At 37.8% G+C, this 18,703-nt stretch overlaps 1 protein-coding gene across 1 annotated transcript in view; it reads left to right on the forward strand.

Annotated features, from left to right (window-relative positions):
- Positions 1 to 5,365: 5,365 nt before the first annotated feature.
- GTF2A1 (general transcription factor IIA, 1, 19/37kDa) overlaps positions 5,366 to 18,703 on the forward strand; it is a 15,001-nt gene continuing 1,663 nt past the window's right edge. The window contains exons 1-7 of the mRNA XM_009872653.1: positions 5,366 to 5,461; positions 7,192 to 7,399; positions 9,712 to 9,776; positions 11,879 to 11,945; positions 13,762 to 13,895; positions 14,337 to 14,657; positions 16,573 to 16,662. Coding sequence (XP_009870955.1) covers positions 5,447 to 5,461; positions 7,192 to 7,399; positions 9,712 to 9,776; positions 11,879 to 11,945; positions 13,762 to 13,895; positions 14,337 to 14,657; positions 16,573 to 16,662 — 900 coding nt within the window. The 5' untranslated portion in view covers positions 5,366 to 5,446. The remainder of the gene's footprint in view (positions 5,462 to 7,191; positions 7,400 to 9,711; positions 9,777 to 11,878; positions 11,946 to 13,761; positions 13,896 to 14,336; positions 14,658 to 16,572; positions 16,663 to 18,703) is intronic.

Consider the following 18,703-nt stretch of genomic DNA (forward strand, 5'->3'; position numbering starts at 1 on the left):
GGGACGGCTCCTGGCCGGCCTGAGCGGGCTCTGCCTCGCCTTTACGCATTGCACAAAGACGGTTCTCATCCCTTCCTGCATTTAAAGCTAATTACATTTTCCTTCCTTTTTATATTTTTAAAATTTTTTTTTAATATTTTTTTTCGGGCCCTAGCATGCAGCCAGTACGCGTTCCTGTGCTCCCACAAGCTCTTGGAAGTAGTTTTTTTTCCCTGGGTGGGGAAAGTAAGGGTTTAAGTGGTTCTTACCCAGTATGTCAAGGAGAGATGTGGTAGTTATTTTATGGCGCTTCGCCAGGATCTGCCTACAGCTGTCACCCTAAAAGTAATGTTAATACTAGTTTTATCTGTGGTTCACGGGCTGCAGGTGCTACGCAGTGATTTCTGTCTGTTTCTGGTGACTAAACTGTACAAATACTCTTACAGTCCAGGCAGAGCAAAGGCCTTAGAATTTTCAGTAATGTTTGGCTTAATTATGATATTTGGTACACTGCAAAATGGTGTACAAAAGAAAATGTGGAGCACCCTAGTTTTCCTTTCTGAATCTGAAATTTTACAGTCCTGCCTGTCAGTTCAGGTTAAGCAACTGCAAAGTAGCTTATCAAAGTTGCTTTGATATTTTGTCACGTTCTGAATCAGAAGGTTTTAGGGAAGTAGTCTGCTATTAAATGCAGGGTAGTTTACTCGGTAGGATGCGTATCGAGTGTGCGTGATTGGAATCTGCTGTCCTTCGGTTATAAACTTCTGGCTTTATTTTTTGATTGCAAGAAAAGGATCTACTTCTGTATAGTAAATTAGAGAGTTTTCTTCTTTGCTTTGACCGAGTTAGTATTGAGTAGAAAAATAGATGTGTATATCAAGTAATCTCCAGAGTACTCGTAAATGTCTTTGATTCAACAATTTACTAAGACTTGCTTTCTCTTGAATATATATTTCTGTACCGGCATGAGTGCAGAAGAGTTCTCTTGTAAGGGGTCTCTGTTTGAACATTGTGTTTGGAATAGCAAAACCTAAGCTTAAAACGAGCCTACTTCAATTAAGTATGTTTTAGGCTAATTTTCTGTTAGGCAGTAAAACCTTTCAATAATGCAAGGATTGCGATGCTTGCCTTAGGGTTACTTACCAAAGATGAATAGGAACGTTTTGAAATACCGCAGCCGGGTGGTAACTTTAGGAAGCTAGACTTTGAGCTTAACGTGTCAATAACATTACATCAGCATCTGATCAATTCTGACTTGCTAGAAATCTGTTGTTCCTAATAAAGGACAAATACAAGACATTAACAGTCACATGCAGTATAAGATTTTGTAGGCGGCAAGGGTAATGTATTTGTAAAAGTCCATGACGACATAAAATAGCTCAAATACTAATGCTTATGATGTAGGTTATTTCTATTCTTTTTAGGCTTGTCTTTGATATAGTTGTGACTAAAACGATTTACCTTTACGGTGTGCTTTTCTAGCTGCCATGTAGTTAAGCTTCCAGCTGTTACTGCACAGACAGGAGAAAGATTAGTTAGTGACGTTTCAGGGATAACTTCAGAAGCCACCAGGAACAAGCTCCTGTCACATGCACAAAGCGTGCTGTGGTGTATTATCTCCCGTAGTGTGTTGGTTATTGGAAACCCAACTGCTGTAATCTCAAGTGTTGTGATAATAATTACGAAGAGATGCAGTCTTTGTACCCTTGAAACTGAAGGAATGTAGGCAGTGTAAGCCCCCAAAGGCATGTGGAATTTCTTAAAATAGCTTGCTGGTTGCTCCTCGGAGTTGGGAGTGCGTGTGCATGTGTAGCAGTCTCACCATACTCGGAGTTTTCTTTACAAGATGCACAGAGAAAGTGAAATACAATCGTTTCCTTATGTTCGCAGAGGGGGAAGTACTAGATTTCAAATCTTTCTATGTGTTTGTGGTTGTATCTAATAAATGAGGAATTTTAATTGTTGTCTTTAATCTATAGTATAAAGTGTTTGGAGTAGTGTTTATTGAAGAGTGATTTGAGTATTTTGCACTTAAAAGAGCTTGAAGTTTACAGCAATGTAGTCTTTATGAGGGAGGCACTTTAATATAAACCAGATGAAAGCACAACTATTTTAATAGGAATCTTTAAAGTTTACATTATGTTCTTATTGCTTTATCTGACTAAATGAGAGGAAGTTATTGGAAGGATTAGCTCACATGCTATCCCATCTTTAGACTTCTTCAGTGATTGTATTCCCATGTTTATTTTTTGGGTAAGTAGTGTATGAAAATAATTTTGTTATTGAACTCCAGAGTCTTAGGTGGCTTGTGTAAACAGCTTGAGCATCACATAAATAATGCTTAAAGCCCACACTCAGTGAATATCTAAAACTATACAATAGTGAATATCTAAAACTATACAATGTGCTTACTTTTAAAGACCAAGGTTTTAGGATGTTTTGTAATTTTACTGGATTTGTCTCTGCTGAGGTAGGAAAAGAGGTTTTTGTGATTCTCGTCAGAATTCCACTCTGCGTGGCTCTTGAAGGCATTGCTGCTCCTCTGTGGAAGGTGCTGCATCCACCTGGGCTGGATGTTCAGTAGGAGCGTACACAAGAAAATGTTTTCAACCAAACAGGATTTTTTTCTGAGCATTACCTAAATATGCATAGGTAAAATCAGATACTGTTTCATTATGAGCGTGCTGATACTTTGTTCTCTCCTCCCCTCCTTCTAATGGTACAGCCATGAGTGTATCGGGTGTTGCAATACCGTGTGATTAGAACAACATACACTGATTCTGACCCATGTCTAGATCCAGTTGTGCTGGTTTGAGCGAAGCAGAACCGATTCCGTTCAATGATTTTACTTTTCAGGGCAGTCTCTTCTAAGGAGAGACTACTTTCCGGAGGTGACTGCGCATTTTTGCAGACAGTGTCTGCTCCTGGAAATGGTAACAAGTGTTTTTTATAGTTACTATTAGGGATTGGTGTTAAATTGGCACCCGAAGTGGACAGTGTTGTGCAGGCAGAGGGATACATACAGATATGAACTGCTTGTGGGTTCCTTAACCTGCTTGGCACCAGGCTCGCTGCACCCCTGTGAGACTCTTAGTCTTTTGGGGGGCTTAGCCACTTGCTTGGGCTGTTTGAAGTGATGCAGAAGGGAAGGATCTTGTGTCAATGGCAGAGTGGACATCTGTGCTCTTAACCTGCAGTTCCACTCTCCTGCTAAACTAACGCTGAACACTAGAAACTGTTTGAAGTTGTTTTTACCCTTACTACACAGGGAAAGAAAGGAAACATTCCCAAGCAGACTGCTAGACCGTAGAGTCAGTTTGTTGTATCCGAATGTTGGTATTTTTGTCTAGGGCTTTGTAGACCAAGGAGACTTTGTGAATAAACCTTACGAAAATGCCTGACTGTGGAGGTGCGAGGAGGTAACTGCTGGTGGAAATTATTAGGGCCTGTTTGTTTGAAATCTGTTTTATTAGAAAAGTGGACCTAATAGATGATTTGAGGAGAGGAGGATTTAAGGATAAAATGCGGTCTCCATCCTGCAGGAATTTTGATTGTAGTTTCAGACATACAGGTAGTTGTCTTGACTGAACATGCCTGAGGTTAAATGTGTTTATTTGCAGAATGTGGTTTTGGCATTAAGAAACAGATGCTTTTAATACAATAAGGAACAATATACAGAATAGGTTAAGTAGCATTTCTGTGCTAGTTCAGTTGTATAAGCCTTATGCAATTTGTATAATTATAGAAATAATAGGACTTGATGTTATTAAATAGAATGTCTTTTTGCATCTGCTGTGAGTTGAAGTGGAAAAATGATTTGCTAATGATGCTTGGTATTTCTAAGTTACTCACTACACAGATTTGAAATACTAGCACTTAAGAGTATCCTGGCTTTGAAAGTCTGTTTCAAATGTCTCTGTAAGCACAATGCTATGCTTGGAGCCTGGATATGTGAGCGTGCAGTATTTTTTTGAAAGTCTGATATGTTTGGTTTCCTTTGGAGAAGTTAGGTTTTGGACATAGGTGCCGTAAACAGTTTTCAAGGATGGGAAACTTACCTTGTTACTTGGGGCCAGAAATTTTAGTAACAAAAGGGTAAGTTATAGTACTTCAGCTGTTCGATTTGCAGCAGCTTATTTTTAAAGCAAAAATGTGGCAAACAGGTGAAATGTACAATGAAGAAAAAACCAGGGTGCTGGTAGTGTGCTGTTTGCCAAAATATTGACATGTGGTCAATAAACACAGAGTGGTATGTTGATTTTTGTTGTTTTGTTGGGTCTTTTTCCTCTTTTACCGTTTTTGTTTTTGTGTGTGTGGGGGGTGGTTGGTCGGTTGTTGGTTTTTTTGGTAAGAAAAATAACTTGAGTATGCCCCAATGTGGAGTTCTTTTTAAACACTAAGGACATAATGCGCTAAGCAGCCATCAAACTGCTTAGTTCTTAGTTTCTGGCTTCCAGATAGGTTCTTTCTGGGATGCATTAAGCAACTGCCTATATATAGAAATAAATATTTCAATGCATGCAGTAAATTTGTGTAGTTCCAGCACTGATGGACTAAGTGCATGTGCTTGGTACAGGTTTTCTGCGTGTGTATTGGAGGCATAGAGCAGAACGATTGTTTGGCGTATATACAAGAGTACCTGATGTGCATGGTCTCATTTGGGATTTATTGCTTAAGGAAGTGAATTGACACTTTGCTTTCTTATTGGCAGTTTAGGCATGAAGTTGGTGTAATAGAATAATAATCCATTTGTAACATTTCCTCCTGAAAAATTACTAATGTAAGGACAGAGGTACTGACTGAAAACAGAAGTCTGTCTGGCATAATATCTTGTCTCCAATAGTTCTGTAAACAGATATGTAAGGAAGAACAGGACATTCACAAGAAACGCTTCCAGTCTTGAACCTTCAACATCTTTCAGTTCAAGATCATTCTGAGCCATATTTGATTCCTGTTGAACTAGCAAGCATTATCAAGTTTGTTTCCTCTGTATTTAGTTAATCTAGTTTTGAAATTTTAACACTGGTTGACATGAATGTTTTGCATATTCAGTATGTACATTGGCAAGCAGGAAACAAAATTTACTGAATGGAAAGCAATTGAGTTTTCTCTGTTTTGAATTACACTCTTCATGGCTTGAAAACTTGTGTGCCATAGTTATGTCACAAAAGATAGCAAACAGTCCCTTCCCTTTTCACTTTGTTTGAGCTGTTCTTGCTGATTTATAACTCCTTGAATATGTTAGTCACTTGGAAACGTGCAATGTACTCTGCAATGCATTTTTCAGATTTTTTTTTTTGGTAGGGGAAATTTTATTTTAACATTAAAAGTGATAAATTCATTTCAATACAATGCCTGACTAGTTTCTTTTTTTTAAAAGCCTAAATTGTACAGATCTGTAATTGAAGATGTCATCAATGATGTCAGAGAAGTTTTTCTGGATGAAGGTGTGGATGAACAAGTTCTTATGGAACTCAAAACAGTAAGTTGCAACTTTAAAGTTTTTTTTTTAATAGAACAATCCAGAAATTGGTTTTCAGATCTGCTTACTGTTGTACACAGTAAAAATACTAATTTTTACTTAGCTAAATATTGTATTAATCTGCATACCTGTAGCCCCCTATCATTTGAATTACACTGCTGCATAGAAAGATCTGCTCGCCTTGTATGCTTGTCTTCATCTGGACGTCAAACTTGGCATAAACTAACAGAAGCCATCTGGATTCACAGTTGTTATTTCAGTCCCTGAAGCATTACAACTTTAAAAAAAAAAGAAAGGAGAAAATATGTTTATTTTAGAGGCTGATAATTCCTAAGGTTTCTCTGCAGGGAAAGTAAAATGCTGCTCTACTTGATTTTTTTGTCCTTCTGAGGAAGGAGAGTTGCAATGTCAGTTGAATTGTCAGGTTTTTGCATGTGTGCTTTGTGGTTTGTGGAAGTGGTTTTTTGGGGGTAATACGTATTAAATGTCACTGCGTGCATCACACTTGTCTGAAGCTCTGAGATTCAGAGTTGTTTTATGTACAGTGGATTTGAATTGTTACCAAGGGTCCAAAAGTAAGGCAAGATGTTGACCTGAGCTCTTTTGGGTCTCCTATGGCTTTTTTCATATTCTTTGTGAGTAAAAAAAGGCCCTTCAAAAGGGAAGAGAAAAGGCAAGGGAGGAAAAAACCCAACCCAAAACTCTGAAAGTAGGTGCCTGCTTATCTCAGCTGTTGAATAAAGACTTCTTCAGAAAGCGAGATGTCTCACACCCTATTTCTGAAGGATTAAAAAAAAATGGAGTGAGAAAGCAACTTGGAAATTGGCAAGACAGAAGCAGGGGAAGGTTTTTTCCTATGAAAACATGGGCTGGCTTGGTGGGAATGGAGCGAGTGCTGTAAGAAAAGCACCTTGGTGTTTGTGTCACAGGCAAGTTCTGCAAATGATGTCATAAGAGACTGAATGAGGAAAGAGACAAGGAAGAAGACATATTGAAGAAGAAGGCTTAGAGAGCCCTAAGCCAGCCGGGTTTGAAGTCAGAAGTCTTGGGTGCCTGTAGTATTTTTAACTGTGATGTGCTATGGAATACTTGTGTTGCTGTCTTTTTTTTTTTTTTTTTTGCATCTGTGGCTTTTCTTCGGATATATGTCAGCTGACATCTGAGAACTGAAGGCCTAGAGAAGCTCAGTTTGATAGTGTGGTAGAAGCTGTGTGAATGCTCTTAGAGAGCCACTGTCTTAGGAATACCGATAGTTTCTGCTGAAGTGTGTTATGAGACACTAGTTTTCAACCAACTTTTATTGAGGAGTTCCAGGAAGAAACGGCTTGAGAAAAGCTGTAATAAAGAATTATTTTTGTGATTAAAGAGGTAAAAAAGAAAGAAGGTAGAGGAGTGAAGACTTGGAGGCTAATTTGAAGTTACCAGTTCATCTCTATTTGTGCTTCTGTAAGAGTCATTATGAGTCTTCCACAGTTGGAACACAGAAAAGATGTTAAAGTTTAATCTTGGACTGACAGTTCTTAAGGGATATTTAATTCCTCTTCTTAAAACATTACCTCTGTGGAGTTCTCTCTTCAGTGTGTATTCGCCTAAGGGATTTTTGGGCTAAGTAGACTGCACAAGATAAACAGGGGAAACAAATTCAATTCTGGGCTACTCTATGTATATTGTTACATATCCTGTTGAGTTAAAATGGTACACAGAGATTTCTCTTTCCTTTTCCAAACTAGCTGTGGGAGAACAAGCTGATGCAGTCCAAGGCTGTAGATGGTTTCCATTCAGAAGAGCAGCAGCTTTTGTTGCAGGTGCAGCAGCAGCAACAGCAGCAGCAGCAACAGCAGCATCACCACCACCACCATCACACACAACCTCAGCCACAGCAGACTGTGCAGCAGCAGTCTCAGCCACAACAGGTCCTTATTCCAGCGTCTCAGCAAGGTCAGATTTGCTTTCTAATCTCTCTGGCAAAAGACTCTCAAGTTAGACCAACTCCTTTGCAAATTCTAAATCTAGGGCAGGGTGTTTATCTGATGGATAACTTGGTGTCATTGTTTTAAACTTTGTCTCTGCTTGCCTCTATTTAATGGGTCAAGAAAGCTGTCTTGGTGAAAGATATCGTGGAGTTTGTGTTCGGAATATTCTTCAGAAGATTTTGGAAAAGCTAAATTATTCTGTTGTTCTACTACGTAACTTACGTTTTCAGAATACATGACTTTCAGATTCTGTTAAAAATCTATTATCTGCTCTGTAATGTAAAGCCAAATACACATTTGCAGTTGACAATTTAGTCATGAGGTAGTAATGTCATTAGGAGCAAATTAATTTAAAAGAATACATTATTACTTAGCATAAGTGGATTCTCAAATGTGAAAAGTACTTGTATAACAGTCTGAGTATGTGTAGGAGGTATTTTTTTCATGTCAAAACAAGTTTCAAGTGGAAAGCATAATGGATAGGTATTTTTAGATTGCACACTGTAGGTGTGGATGTTCAAGGTATATTTCAGCTAGCCATAACGATATTGTTGCTTGTAATTAGTCTTTTATATTCTCCATTAAAAATTTTAGGCAAACATTTTTACCAATTACAATTTCATTTGAAAACTAAGATAAATACTACTGGACTGCATATATGCTGTGTAAACACATCTGCCACCTATGAGTTGAGTTTTCAGAAAGATATTAAAATTGTGGCATGAAATATTTATCTGTGGTAGTCAGTCACAGGCTTCAGTCTTTTTACCAGATTTCATGGATCAGAACCTGATTATCATAGGCATAAAAGATAGCTAAGACTGATTCCTCCCCTGTGCCCAAAACCGTATATTCAAAACAGAAGAGAACTAGTGTGACAGGGTCCTGTTGGGGCTTTTTTTCTTTGGTGTTTTTTTTGGAGGAGGAGTGTCTTTGTTGTTTTCTTCTTATGGTACTTTGTATTTTGGCTGGACATAAACCAGTTTTGACTGTTGGGATGAAATTCCTTTCAGGATTAAGATCCCAAAATACATGTGACTTCAAACGATCCAGGTGTCTCAACTGAAGTTCAAGTCAGCAGAGCCTGGAAAGTCTGTTCACAAAGACATCTGGTGGCTTCACAGCTGCATAGCCATGACTACTGACAACAAATATGGAGTTCCCTGTCCTCCTGTTTGTGTCTTAGGATAGAATAAGATCTTGCCTGTAGTAGTAATACACTTAAAACTGGTCTATAGTTGCCCAGTGTTGTGGCTTATGACCAAATGACAGTGTAGAGGCTACATGAAGTTAGGATATCAAAGCACTTTAAGCACAGACATGCGGTTTTATGAATTACTTGACTTGTCTTTTCCACGGGAGAGATGGCTTAGTAGTTCCGTGCATGACATGGCGCAGTCCCAGAGAGAGATCGGTATTCCCTGTTGTCCTGTGTGTGTTTTCTATACAAGGTCACAAGATTTCCTTGGGCTCTTCTGCCTTCCCTGAAAGTTGGAGAGATGGCCTCAGATCTTGATGTAAGGTTGTGGGGCTTCTGTTCCCAGAATCTTTTCCAGAAACTCTCAGTTGTCCCCAGTATTAAGTGTCCTTGGTTGTAGGGTTGGATGGGGAATACTTCGTGGATGATTAGTTTGTGCAAATTGCTCTGTCACTTTTTTCAATTTACTATCGCTGATATGAGCCCTGGCAACCTGCTTGTTCCATAGACTTTGACAATTTTGCACTTCTAGACGATCAACAGGTTGTTTATGTAGTTGAGCTCTGTATTTCCTTTAGCACCAAAACTATTTTGTTGTTTGGGACATGTTTCATTGGCTTCTGCTAAGTTAGAAAGATGGTGAACTTCCTGAGCTTGTGCTAACAGCTATGCTAACTGGAGCTAACAAAAGCTAACTGTTGCATCCTGTTAAGCATACTATTCGTATTAGTCTGTTTGAGAGTTAACCATTGTCGACGATGCTTTTGGAGAACATACTGTACATCAGCAAGTTTATAAGCATTTCACTAATGTCTCTAATTTCAGAAATATATTTTAAATCTTGCTTTACCTGGGGTCAGAACAGGTAACTGAAGCCCTTGAAATATGATCTGTAAAGCCAAAATAGCCACGTTGCCTCTGAGGGCTGCTGTTCTGTATGGTCTTGAGAGTAAAGCTTAATACAATCAGATGCTGCTCAGTAGCATTTGTTATGAAGCTCAGCTGATGTTTGGCTGATGTTCTAAGTTATTTTGGGCAGACTGCATAATTTTTACAAAATGCTGTTTTTATGTTTCTAGCACCTCAGCAGCAGGTTATTGTGCCAGATTCCAAGCTGGTACCACACATGAATGCATCGGGCATGGTAAGAAAAGCAGAAGTTTATAACGTATACATTGTTGTTATATACACTGGTTTGACTAAATAGTAAGCACAATTCTGATATTAGTCATCAGCTGCTTAAAAGTAATTTAGGACACACTGGTAAAGCTCTCTGCCACCTTTCTGAGGTTTGCTACTGCACTGACAATCTAGCAACAGTAATCCAGGATTTACCTTGCTCGTCTTCTTTAAATGTGTTTAACCAAAACTTTTTTTTTAATCAGAAGTTGGAGTACTGATTGTATGTTTCTGCATGATGGTGTGCTTGTCATCCAACAGAATGCTGTTAAGTGATGCAAGCATACTGTATTTGCTAGATGCAGGAAAACACTACTCTGAAATTTTAGCTTATCTCAAATGAGGGATTATTTAGCAATTCACGAGGCCTTTTCTGGTCATAGTAATTTGATTCACTGATTTTTGTAATAGCGTATAAAGCTTGAGTCTGCTCATTTACCCTTTTCTTGCAGTTTTTATCTCTAGAGGTTAATTTTGGTTATCTTCCTTTAAATGTCCTGACAATTAAAAAAAAAATTGCTTGCAAAGCGATGCAAACACCAGCTAATACAAGTTAAATATGTGCATTAAGACCTGACTTCACTACATTCTTACCACGCCCATGGTAAAAGCACATGAAACAAATTTTCATGATTAGTCAAAGCTGCAGCAGCTCGCTTAACATTAATTTTTCCATTACCTGCTGACCTTACTACAGAAGAGAACGTGAACTTTGCTACTAAGTGTAATTTATCCAGGGGCAGAGAACAGATTAACATCTGCCTTTTTGTGACATGTTTTACAACCATTTCAATATGATTTGTAGTTCCCAAGTCTGACAGTTAAACATTTTTCTCCTGTCTCATTCAGTTAGATCTTGATGGATATTGCACAAATGAGTGTGCTATGCTTTTATAATTCTGCTGTCAAAATGTAGATGGATTGTATACCACAGAAGACTATTGTTTAGTAAATAGTTATGGAATTGATTTGGAATTATTGTGTGTGTTTATTAGAAACATTTAAAGAATAGATCTGACAGACCTTAAGTGTCCCAGAAGGTGGAAAGTGATGAGAGTTTATTCATCTGCCTTTGTCTGGGATGTGAGGATGCAGACAAGCATTTCTCAGTTTTGCTTGGTGATACCTAATTTTTGCAGTTGTAAATACTCTATTGAACAGCCAATACGTGGAGCTCATATTTCTTATAAACAGTATGCACTTTACCAAGTCATAAATTTTAGATCCTTTTGTTAGCAAAGAGTCTTTGGCCATGGTTCCTTTGTAGTGGGGAAAGGGGGACTTTTCAGTAGGCAGCTGAAGTCAGACCCTTGAAGTGGAGAGGCCTCTGGAGAAGTCCATTTCTCTACTAGTTAAGGGTTTTCTTGTTTGGAGCTTCCGTAATTGAGTTGGAATTAAGTTTCCTTGTAAGTTCAAATCCTTACCCGTTGAGAGTCTTCGGCTTTCTCATCTAACCAGCTGTCTTGAGAGAGAACATTAGTCGTTCTGTGAGCAGTCCGTACGCTGGCTGCATGTATTCACTCAAGAAGAGCTACGTTATGTGGAACTTGAAATGCAAATCGTTTACAGAATGAAGAAAAGTGCAAACCTGATTACTACTCCTTGTGAAAACAAGGCAGGCGAACATGATCATTGCTTCAGTACCTTATGTTTCCTCAGATTTGTAAGCTCATATCTTTAGCTGCTTTGTAAAAGTGTAAGTAAAATTGCTACATGAGCAATGCAGTGTTGTACTCCATTAGTAGATCAGTAGAGAAAGCGGAGGAGGAAAAAAAAGTCTTCCGAGCTTGCAGATCAACCAAGAAACCATTTAACCCACTAGAACTGGGTTAAGATGTTGGTGCTTAGTGATTGTTGTTTCAGTCTTCTTCCTATTAAGAAAGAAGAAAAATATTTTTGTATGTAGCACAACGTACTGCTGATTAATGCCTGCATTTCAATAGCTGCAGAAACTTCCATGCAGACATTGTGAACAGCAATAAAAAGGTCCGTATTTTCAGGCAGTATGTTGTGAGATGAAATATTGGCAATAATGTCTGTGGTTAAAAACCTTTTCTTGTATTTCAGAGTGCTGCAGCCACTGCAGCGACGTTGGCTCTCCCTGCTGGTGTTCAGCAGATACTCACAAATTCAGGTAAATGTCTTAACGTTGAGATCAAACAATGGTTTTGAAAGTGCCTGTGCGAGAGAAATTCTGGCGTCTACTTTCTGTTAAAAAGCAGAACCTTGGAATCCACCTTACAAAGCAGTACAACCTCTTTGCTAGACTCCTGGACTCTTGCTCACTGACTTGCGAAGTCTTACGAACCTTGTGGTTCTATCCTACCAGTGGTGTGTGTTAGATTCTGTGCTAGTTTTCACCACTTTTTAGAGAAGCATGTGAAGCAAAAAGACAGACACTGCTCTCTCTCCCCTTTGCATATTTCTGAGCTTTGAGAGGCATGATCTGAGCACAGATAGCAGACTCGTTATAAAAGGGCAGGATCACTTGATCTGTGACTTCAGATGAGGAACGTCTTAGGATTCCTCATACCTGCCACGTACACACAGTGGAAATTCTGATTTTGCTGGCAATGCTGATTTGATTTTAGATTTATTATTTTAAAATACTGACTTGCTGTACGTTTAGAATATAATGTTACTTTTATAAACAGCGTATCTGATGCTTCATATACTTTGTATTACACTAATTTTATAAGCTTGATTCTAGATCTGTTCTATGTGGAGAGTAAAGGAAGATCTCAGAAAGCTCGTTTTCTAGAGTCAGTTGCTGCTTTTGCCAGAGTAATTCATCTAGTCTGCTCAGAATCACCTGGGACTTAATCTTCCTGATTTATACATTTGAATGTTTAATGGATATATAATTGAAATAAAATTTAAATATGGAGCTGTTACAGAAATTCAAATTTTGCCCAGTTTTGAGGAAGCACATTTGTGTTTGTTATAGCACAGAATAATCTGTGGCTCACCTTAGTTACTTCTGTTATGCTCATGTTTTTTTTCTTCAATTACAAATAATTATAGTGTATTTTCTTAAAAGAGGAGGCTAGGGTAGTGCTTTCAGATTTACTTAGTTATTTCAATAAACAGGACTTTACATTTTGCTGTGGAGGGAGAACAAGAAATAAAATCAGTCTTAGAGAGAAATATATGAGGTTCGGGATTATCTAATTTAATTTCTTCTCCATCTTTCTGATTAGAAATGAGAAAAACTAGTATTTCAATATAGTTTAGCTCTTGTTTTTCAGAGTTGGAGACCATCTTTGAATATGTGTCTTAGATGTATTTTTTGAAGTAAGGAAAGGTTTAAAATGATAAAGCTGTAGAACAAGAAAAGAGAATCGAGTACAGGCATGATGAGAACAGAAAAGAGGGGTGGATAATAAATGTAAGGGTAGATTTTTCAGAAGCACAACTGCATGATGGTGTTGCAAAGAAAGTTATGCATGGAGGAGTTTCTTGTAATGTGGTAATCGGAGGGAAAAGAATCGGAGGAAAGGATATAATCTGATAGGACCCTGGAAATAGCGCAGTGTTTAGCAGTGGATATAATTTCTGTGGTGTGAATACCTGTATTCCTGTTTTGGTATATGTTCATTTGTCTTTCTGTCTGTAAAACCTGTCTTTTGAAACATGAGGTATATTCCTAAGTGGGAGCTAATATTTAAAATACTTTGGCTTGCATACGTAATTAAAAGGCTTTGACTTGCATACGTAATTTATTTTTGGATTGCATACTTCACGATTGTATTTCGATGGTGAAAAACCGTGTTAGTTCTTTGCTTCTGACACAGCTGTTAGAGCGTAGTACCTTTTCACTGGCAAAAGTGAAACATGAATGCTTTCCTTCAATTTTCACTGGTGTTTTTCCTGTAAACAAGCTTCTAAACTAAAATAATTTTAAAAGTGACTTTCTACATTTGATTAATTTGATATTTGTTTTATTACAGGCCAGATCCTTCAAGTAGTTAGAACTGCAAATGGAGCTCAGTATATCATTCAGCCACAGCAGCCAGTTGTTCTGCAGCAGCAGGTCATACCACAGATGCAGCCTGGTGGTGTACAAGCACCTGTTATACAGCAGGTAAAGAAAAATTTTTGCATAGTACATTTGGGAAAAAAAACCTTATAGTAATTCCTAAAGAGGCTTGCATTTTTGTGAGCAAATTGAAATTGAACACAAAATCAGAAATAGTATTTTTAAAAAAATTGTGTTAAGTGTATTTTTTAAAAATGAACAATTTTGAAATGTTTTCAGTGTCCCTTTTATTCTTTCTAAATTCTGACTGACGATTAAAATTTCTTTTGTGCATCCACTGATTACAGTTATAATATGTGCATAATCCTAGCCTTCATCCTTTAAAAAATGTATTTATCCATTAAAATAAATTTGTGTCACAGGTGGACCATTTGTAACTCTAGTTAATGTAAGTTGGACCAATAATCAGGCTTTAATTGTTTTCTGTAAGCGATGTAGTGGTCTCTTATGTTTGCAGCCATAGTACTTACAATGTTATTTCATCAGGTTTTGGCTCCTATCCCTGGAGGGATTCCCCAGCAGACAGGAGTGATTATTCAGCCTCAGCAGATCCTGTTTACAGGAAATAAAACACAGGTCATACCTACAACAGTGGCTGCCCCTACACCGGCTCAAGCACAGATACCTGCAGCTGGTCAGCAGCAACCGCAGCAACAGCAGGCACAACCACAAGCACCACTGGTTCTCCAGGTTGATGGAGCAGGGGACACATCGTCTGAAGAAGAAGAAGATGAGGAAGAAGACTATGATGATGATGAAGAGGAAGACAAAGAAAAAGATGGCGGCGAAGATGGCCAAGTTGAAGAGGTAAACTTAACATTATTTCAGCAGACTGGAATATACTTGTGTTTCATTTTGATTTATTTGCAATATTTGAAAGAAAACTCTATGCTTCAAATAATGTTCCAGTAATTTTGAGAATGTAACTTCTATTCAAGTTCTTTATTTCCCAGAATGAAGTTGTGAAAACTGTGTATTAGCAAAGCACCTTGAAATGCAGCTGGGAAAGGTGGGGGACACAGCATAAACTGTTAGTTGTCATGAATGCCCTTTTAAAGACCTCAGCAGTAATATTTCTGATGTTGTGGAAAGGTCAGCCATGAAATTATGAAACCTTCATAAGTAAGGAATGAATATTCTTTGTAGCTTGTTGCATTCTTAACAATATGTGCTTAATTTAGACTTCAAATTTGCTTGGTTTCAGACTTGAGCCTCTGGTTCCTACCGAGTTTTGGTGTGTTGCACCCGAAAGCCCCACAAAAATAAGAAATTTTTTAAAAAATAGAAATGTGAGATGGATACTAAAAGTCAATACAGTTATGTCGATCTCTGACAGGAAAGTTGGTACTCCGTAAAGAAATCGCTTAAATGTGTTTTGAACTATCAGATCACTTTCACAATTCTCTGCAGCCTTTCCAGTGACTTGAATGGTCCATTTAAAATGCCAGTACGAGCCGCATATGTAACATTTCACAGGCTGTATTACCCATTTGTTATATACAGGTAAAACATTTTTATCAAGTTGTTAGATCGGGTTTTCTGTAGTACGTCTACGGTGGTGCCTAACAGTGTTTTTCTGTTAAACTGTACAGGTCGAATTCATGTCACTTTTCTATTATATCTGTCAGCACTGATGTCAGTTTGAATGTTTTAATAGTTGTCTTATTAATAATAGGCCATCATGCTTAAATATTAAGTGTTCTTTAATAGTACCTTAATGCTAGCATTCTTGTTGAAGTTTTTTTATATGCCAAGACTTATCAGCATGCCAGAGATCTGTTATTTTTGCTACCTTTGTTCATTAGCAGTTCCTTAAAGATTCCATGTGATATAATGTATTTTAAATACATTTGCATGTGAAGTGATTCCACATTTCTCCAATTCATTTAACGAATGGAATTAGGACCTCTAGTTTACCTTTTTCTTCTGCTTGCATCTCCCCCATTTAGCTTACATATTTAGCTTATATATCTGGCAGTAAGTTGGAAGATGAGGTTTATACAGAAGACTTCAGAGAAGTTGTTTTGCATTTATTACAAGTTGTTTTTACTTTTAAAATGTTTGTTATTTGCATGAAATAGAAGAAAATCTTCAAATTTCTGCTGGAACAGAGTGTTAGCAGAAAGACGAGAAAATGAAAGTAATTTGTAAGGGACATAAAAATGTTGCTTTAAAATGTCCATTCTATGATGTCTGGACAAGTTATTTTGTATGTATCTGGGTAAGATCATCTTAAAGCATCTTTATTTTTTTTTCCCCATTCCCATAAAAACTTTCTGCATGTGTTGAGGTCTGTTTCTGTTTGTAGTGCATCAGACGTGAATAAGTCACGGAGTTTCTATTTTTAAAGGCATGTAGGGAACAGTGTGACTAATGTCATGTTTCCACTGCTTAGAAGCTTTAGAAAAATGAAAATCCACATAATGATAGTTTTCTTGTAAAGAGGAATTGCAAGCACCAGAACATTTACAGTAAAGAGAGCAAGAATGGTTGCAGTGACAAAATGCTACTGCAGTGGCCTGGATCCTGAAGTTCCAGACTAAAATTGATGGAAAGCAGGAAGGAAGCATATTTCCATCAGCCTTCTGGTGGAAAGCCTAGGATTTCCTACCTCACGTGTGTTTAAGTCCTGTAGTTGATACACAAGACTGTATCTGTATGTAAGTAATTAACAGCTCTGATTTTACGAAACAGCATAACTCTTTGCATGTGTTTCTTTCAGGAGCCTCTTAACAGTGAAGATGACGTGAGTGATGAGGAAGGACAGGAACTGTTCGATACGGAAAATGTTGTTGTATGCCAGTATGATAAGGTAATCTCTACGAAACAGATTCCAAGAATTCCTTCTCTTCTTTTTCCTATAAAGTAATAATTTCGAAGTAACATTGTTGTGACTGTTAAATACAGGTAGGTCTGTAAGGATTGTAATATGAGTGGTAATATTAGAATTAGCTATTGTGTCCATCACGTCTTTTTGTGACCTTTAACAAAAGGTGAGTTCTCTAGGCCCAGGAGAAATGAACTATTATAAGTTTACACATTTGCTGCGGCCATAAATGGAAGAAGTAGTCATTATGGTTTACATTTGTGGAAAACTGCTTTTTGGTCATTAAAAATATCTCCTCTTGATGATAGAGTAATTGTTAGAGAGAGGATCAAAGTTACTCATAACACAGATGAACCTTCAGTTGTTAAATGGTGTAGCAGTCTTCTGCAATAGTTCGTGTGTGCTTTTGAGCCTGCTGTTGTCCTCATGGAAAAGTCTTAGAATGTTGAGATCTCACTACTGACTACTTTGAACTGTCAACTCAAACTTACTGTTTTTTTCTATCCATGCAAGTTGGAATTGTTTTTTTCCATTGTTACCTTCATGTATATGGAATGCTACCATTGTTATATTTCACAACAAGTTAGGACAGTAACATTGTTCTGCAGCTCTTCAGTAACTGTTCTCTTGTATCGTCAGTGACGTTTTGTTGTTTTCCAGCTGATAGTGAACTCTTAAACCGTGCAGACTCTAGCCAGCACCGATCTCTTCGGGAATGATCTCATTTCACTGTAAAAACAGTGTTCTTACCCTTGTCTTCCCATCTTTATTCGGTTATTTATTCATCTGAGGACCTTCTTACCTCATGACAGCACAAATGCTCTTGATGAGGGATTTTTGTTGAATGCCATTTGGAAGGTGAAGTTCAGTATTATAAGCCATACCTTTCCTTCTTCATTTATTTGCTTTGACCACTGACTTTTTAGCTTACAGTGAGCACAGACCAAACAGTAGTACTAATAATAATTCATTGAGTACTATGGTCATATCTGTTCTGGCGCTGCTTTACTCTTTGTTTCTAAGCACTAATAGTAGATGATGAGACTTCCTGTCCTTGATGGAAACTGGAAAAATTGCAGTGGAGTTTTCTTGGTTTTATGCCTTTTATAAAATTTTCTTAATTTTTTTTAGATTGCTTAATTACATTTTTACATATTTTCCACAGAAGTTTATGATAATCCTTACGATAGGACAAGGGGTAAGGGTTTTAAACTAAAAGAGGGTAGATTTAGAGTAATATAAGGAAGAAATTTTATACAATTAAGATGGTGAAACACGTTGCCCAGAGAGGTGGTAGATGCCTGATCCCTGGGAACATTCAGAATCAGGTTGGACGGGGCTCTGAGCCAGCTCATCTCGTTAAAGGTGTCCCTGCTCACTGCAGGGGGGTTGGACAAGATGCCCTTTAAAGGCCCCTTCCAACCCAAAACATTCTATGATGCTATGATCTTTTGGACAGCATATCAGCTTTCTGAAAGATCTTTGCTTTCTTTAAGTATCTTGTCCTGCTGCTTAATTGTACTGGTGGTCTTTTGTTCTTTCTGATGCCCTTTTTGATAGGTGACAGGTATTTATCTGCTCTGTGCTTACAGAATGTGGCATTTTCTTATTACCTCCAGGAAAATGTTTTCTTACATAGTTGCTGTTGATTCTGCTGATATTTTCTAACTTAAGGCCTGCACACTGTCTCGAACCAAGAAGAGGATTGTGTGTTTCGTGGGTTCCTGAATTAGCTTCTTCCTGAAGTAAGGCTTGACTGTATAGTTTCTAAAAGAGCCTCAATGCTGCACATTAGTGTTTACTCCGTAGGCGTAAGATATTTGAAGTTTTCCAATACTACGACTGTTTCTTGTCCTAACATCTTCTCTGATCTCCTTCACCACATTGGTGAACCTGCTTCGTGCGGTCAGGTTGTATTTATTTGGGAATGGGCATGAGGAAAGAAGAGTTACTTCTCTATGGAGTATTTTTGTAAAGAGAGTATGAATAGAACTGTTTTATTCTTTGTTATCCTGTGTCAGCAGGC

Source organism: Apaloderma vittatum, unplaced genomic scaffold, assembly GCF_000703405.1.
Source record: "Apaloderma vittatum isolate BGI_N311 unplaced genomic scaffold, ASM70340v1 scaffold19457, whole genome shotgun sequence".
In the NCBI taxonomy this organism is placed as follows: Eukaryota; Metazoa; Chordata; class Aves; order Trogoniformes; family Trogonidae; genus Apaloderma; species Apaloderma vittatum.